Source organism: Pseudomyrmex gracilis, unplaced genomic scaffold, assembly GCF_002006095.1.
Source record: "Pseudomyrmex gracilis isolate BER0280 unplaced genomic scaffold, ASM200609v1 scaffold_18, whole genome shotgun sequence".
NCBI lineage: Eukaryota > Metazoa > Arthropoda > Insecta > Hymenoptera > Formicidae > Pseudomyrmex > Pseudomyrmex gracilis.
This window is the reverse complement of record NW_018020602.1, coordinates 95,269-100,209: the sequence shown is the minus strand read 5'-3', so window position 1 is coordinate 100,209 and position 4,941 is coordinate 95,269. Positions and strand designations below refer to the sequence as shown.

At 42.0% G+C, this 4,941-nt stretch overlaps 2 protein-coding genes across 3 annotated transcripts in view; both read left to right on the top strand.

Moving 5' to 3' along the window:
* Positions 1 to 332: 332 nt before the first annotated feature.
* Positions 333 to 2,598, top strand: LOC109864235 (abscission/NoCut checkpoint regulator). 2 transcript variants are annotated; one of them, XM_020445256.1, is made up of 6 exons: positions 333 to 644; positions 734 to 942; positions 1,242 to 1,473; positions 1,541 to 1,687; positions 1,776 to 1,862; positions 1,937 to 2,598. In XM_020445256.1, exons 1-6 carry the CDS (start codon positions 597 to 599, stop codon positions 2,144 to 2,146), a joined length of 933 nt encoding a protein of 310 aa, XP_020300845.1. In that variant the 5' UTR covers positions 333 to 596; the 3' UTR covers positions 2,147 to 2,598. The 2 variants fall into 2 exon arrangements, with proteins under 2 accessions (XP_020300845.1, XP_020300846.1); XM_020445257.1 differs by having other exon boundaries at positions 337 to 644; positions 807 to 942.
* A 358-nt stretch (positions 2,599 to 2,956) lies between these two features.
* The window catches only part of LOC109864195 (protein Mo25), a 4,352-nt gene continuing 2,367 nt past the window's right edge, over positions 2,957 to 4,941 (top strand). The window contains exons 1-3 of the mRNA XM_020445183.1: positions 2,957 to 3,648; positions 4,545 to 4,667; positions 4,722 to 4,889. Coding sequence (XP_020300772.1) covers positions 4,566 to 4,667; positions 4,722 to 4,889 — 270 coding nt within the window. The 5' untranslated portion in view covers positions 2,957 to 3,648; positions 4,545 to 4,565. The remainder of the gene's footprint in view (positions 3,649 to 4,544; positions 4,668 to 4,721; positions 4,890 to 4,941) is intronic.

Genomic DNA, 4,941 nt, shown 5'->3' with positions numbered 1-4,941 from the left:
TGTTTTTTAATTATTTATAAAAATGGCAAAAAAAGTGTCAAAGTATTATAATTGAGACGGTATTATTGTAAATGGCGGCCACTACTTAGAACATGCTACGCGTAGCCATACTGTCCAGCAGAAGTAACGCAGCAATTGCAACTGCTACATGAAACCGCTACGTAGCGCTACGTAGCGCTAGCTTCGGCTAAACACACCCATTATTCTATCTTTATTGCTCATTAGATGTAAAACAAAGATAGAATGACGCGATAGCGCTGATAGCGCGCTTTCCGAACGCAGCCTTTGACAGCTTCATATGATTACATAGAATGGCGTATGGACTAGCTTTAACCGGTCCGCTGAGCCAATATTGTGCACCAAACCAAACCAGCAATATATATATACATAGAATACGTACGACCATTAGTCATACGCTATCACCCGTTAATCGGCTGGAAAATTGCGTGTTGTGTTATGCTTTTACGTAAAGGTGCTAAAGATAATACGTTGATCATCATATTCTTTGAATATTTGATTCAAACTCTTATAAACACATCGTGCAATTGTATATCTACATGGTCATGACAAAAGAGAATCGGTAACGAGTTAAGGGAATGTCCTGCAACACCTGTCAAGCAAGATTTTCGTTCTTCACCAAGGACGTAAGTCTCGTCGCCGCGTTGTTCGATCTTTCGAAAGAGATAAATTCGCTAGAATGAACATTGCAGCGCACAATTTTTATGCTTTGTAGATTGGTTGTCCTAGCTGCGGCTTTTCTTATTGTAACAAGTGTCTCAAGTACAAATGCGATATTCCCAACACAGGAACGAAGAAAGTTTGCGGTCGCTGTTATAATAAATTGAACAAAATGAAAGACCTGAGTCCCGAACTTAGTATAGACAATATTGAAATGTCTGACGCCAGCAAAGAGCCACTTGCGCCAGTTGATGTTACTATGAAGTGAGTAGAACTGGATCTTGATAGTTTTTAACAATGTCAAAATCATATAATCAATACGACATCGATACTGCTATCGATCGTCAATAGCAACGATTCAACAAATTTTCAATTATTAATTAATTCATTCGTTCATTTATTCGTTCTTGATCTTAAAACTTGCATCTTTCTCACATCTAATAAATTGACTCGAATCATTTATATAAATCACGTTTATTAGTTGTGTGTGTATGCAAACAACATAACACACAAAAAAATAAAAATGAAGTGTACTTTGCTGTAATATTGAATGAATATTTCAGGTTGGACTCATTGGAAAATCCAGTAAAACCACCAATAGTAATGTATAAACACATAAATCACTGGGACAAGTTGAAGAAAGGGCTGGAGCCAGCCGATCAGGAAATAGTGGATAGGCTACAGAAATTAAAAGACAAAGAGAAGAATATCCCATTACCCACGGTTGAGGAAATAAAGCGAAGATTAGCACTGTTGAAGGATCAGGACCCGGAGGCCAGTGGAAGTAATGTAAATGTATGTGAGTTGTACATTTGTGTGTTTTAACATTCTATAGATTCTCTTACAGATTGATTATTACCAGATACATCAAGTGGACAGCAGAACTGACCAAGAGAAGGCGGACGATCTGATTCAGGAATATCTTGCTCAGCTGGAGTTGCCATCTGCTGATCCTTGCGGAGAGATTGAGGAAAGACTGAGTTCTTTACGGGACGGAGACAAAAAAACTGTGAGTGGAGTTAAAGATGGAACTCTTGAGACACAGAGCAGTACAAAATCAGTCTGTAAACTAATCACCAATCTTTTAAATTTTACAGTATTTCACTCCAGTCAACAGAGAGGAAGGTGATACTGATGAGTATTTAATTAATAGAATAAAGGCAATGTCAACGGAAGTAGACAATGTAAGTTTCCGCGCAAATCACCAAACCATATGTACATTTCTATCAATATCACATTTATGTTTTTATATTGATAGACTTCTCCAAGTAAAAAAGATGAGGACGAGGATGAAGACGAGTTTGAATGCGTGATGTGCTCAAATAACGCGACAAAAATGGACCTGTACAGGTGCACCGGCTGTACAGGAGATCTTTATTGTCTCGAATGTTTCGAGAATAATCACGATGAAGATGAAATGGACAAACATAAGGCAGTTCGCTTTAACAGGCAATCTGAAAAGAGCTAAAGGAAAAGGCTGAGTTTCCGTGAAGAGAAGTTTTTATGTAAAAAATCGTCAAGAACAACAATGTCACAAACAATATCGTCAGCTCGGAGAAATGTTCACCGAGCAGTGCAATGTCACTTTACGAAAAAAAAAAAAAAACGCTTTTGCCACTTCATATAAAATTACAATGACAATAGAGTACATACAACGGAATATTTTGCGCACAGGTGTTTTTTACTAAAAACAATAGATATGCAAGCTGATTAAATAACAAACGTCCTCATTTGCTTGATGCAGGCAATTTTTTTTAATCTCAGAAAGGAGAGAATATGTGTCGCACGCTTGTGGTTCGTTTCCTGGTTATGGTTCTTCTTAGCTTCGTTGTGCCTCTTGAGAGATTAGGAATTGTCGGAACGCGGCATTAGGTATATAACGCGGCATATTAGTGATATAACTTTTAAAATAACAAATAAAATATTTATATATATATATTATAAATTGTTTATATTATTCTAGTATCTCTCACATTTGTAAATAATTTTTGGGTGTGTTTTCACTGGACCTTGCGACCCAAAAGATCGGACTGTGAATATCAGTCTTTTGTTTTCGAGCGCATTTACAAATAAGATCTCCTCCTCCCCCCCGCGGGTTGCGAAGTTGCCAGCACTGAAGTGATTGCCGCAAAGTCCTCTGCAAATTGGGATTCGAATCAGAACCAGAATCAGAATGCAGCCAATCGGAATAAGGAAAGCCCTTCTTCACGTTCAGTGAATTTCGTTCCGATTGGTCGCACTGTTCCCGACACGGACCTTAACGCGAACAAGTTCTTCAGCGTTGGCAGTGAAGCTGGGAACACAGAGCGGAGTGTTTCTATCGTTTGACGGTGGCTGCTGTTGGCGATTTTGCTTCGCTCAGATGCGCAGTGCACGCAGCAGCAGCGGGGAACGCACGTAGGCGGTGAAATACATATGTGACCGTTGCGTATCCCGTCACACTCGACAGTCTCGTTACCGCTGGGTCGTCATCGAGAAGAACAAGCCGCGGATAAAGTCGATCCTCGTCTCGCCAACGAAGAAGAACGCGATCGACGAGCTTCTCAACGGGGGGGATCTCTCGTTTCGTTTCTCGATGATCCTCGGTGGTCCCGTGACTCACTCGTCGTGCGCGCGACCCAATATACGATTCGTGCGAAATACATTAGCGCTGCTTTGAAACTCGCAAACGACACGCAAATCGCGAATCCCAATTGTCACCGACGTGAACGCAGCGACGTGTGCGTGCTTTATACGTGATTTTGTGTGTGTGCGTGTGTGTGTGTGTGTGTGGTACACGCGTGTTTGAGTGTGTATACGCGCCGTACATGTGTGTTCGTACGTAAGATCGCGAATTCTGATGTGACACGTATCCAGCGCGCGATCCTCTTGTTCGCCATACGTTTCGCAACCGCGTCCGGGGGAGATCTCGAGCGCGTTCGCGCACGTTCGAGGCGCGTTCCTCCACATCGCTTGGATCTCCTTTGCATGGTAAGTCGATGGATTCGGATTTTGTAGGTTAGGATCAAGAAGACATCGCGACACCGAGATCTCGTCGATCGATCGTCGCGATTCGACCTAGCGTTCGAAACGATCGCGCCCACGATCGATCCATCCCTCAGCGGACTCAACTCTGTTTTCTTGAGGTTTCACCTGATCGTTTCTCATCCCCCTCCCCCTCGGTCAGGTGATACCTCTGAACAGACCCGTGTTTGCAGTCGCTCTTTTGGAGGTTAGAGTGCCTCGGAAAGGGGTAGATTTCTTTCGCGCGAGAACGCCGTCCCGTTCGAAACTCGACGACGAAAGAGAAAATCGGTTTTGTTCACCGTTAAGAGTGCACTGAATTGCGTGTATATGCGCGCAATGTTTCTGCACGTGATCTCGAGAACTAACACTTGGGGTGTTTTGCATAGAAATTTAAAAAACTAGAGACCGCATGGCAATGTTATCGCGAACACGTGGAACTCGGTTTCTCACTGTGGCTCCCGATCCGCACGCGAGCCGCAACGATGCGTTTCTAATGTTCCTCTTCCGTTTCCGTAACGTTAAAATTTTCCTCAAATTTTTCACGACCGCTTCGGTGATTTTTACAGCGCATCGCAGATCCAGAACAAGAAGATTAAACCATTGATTCATTCAAAATGCGTAAATTTATTTTTAAAACAAGTGAACAATAACGCAAGATGTAAAAGAACTTGCACAAATTTAAAAACAATTAAAGACATAATTTAAAAACAGTTAAATACATAATTTAAATAACAAGATTTTAAATGTACGTACGTTTAAACATCAATCCGACACACATTTCTTAGATGTATGTCTCTTGGAGCGTTCTCGCAAGAACAATTAAGGAATTTCTGTTTCTTTTTTGGACATGTTTCATAAAGGTGCATACATTGTAAGAAAACATGCCTCTGTTTGGAAAGTCCCAGAAAAGTCCAGCGGAGGTGGTAAAGGCTCTGAAGGAGGCGGTAAACGCGTTGGAACGCGGCGACAAGAAGGTAGAGAAGGTACGTTGTTGTGGATAAGCGTCGGTTTCTACGATGAAATACGTCCCCTTTTAGGCCCAGGAAGATGTGAGCAAGAATCTTGTCCATATCAAAAACATGCTTTACGGCACGGCCGAGACGGAGCCCCAGGCGGACATCGTGGTGGCCCAGCTTGCACAGGAATTGTACAACAGCAACCTACTGCTACTGCTCGTGCAGAATCTGAGCCGCATCGACTTCGAAGTACGCGCGTTTTGTGAATTACAAAATCACTGTAAAAAAAAAAAAAAAAAAA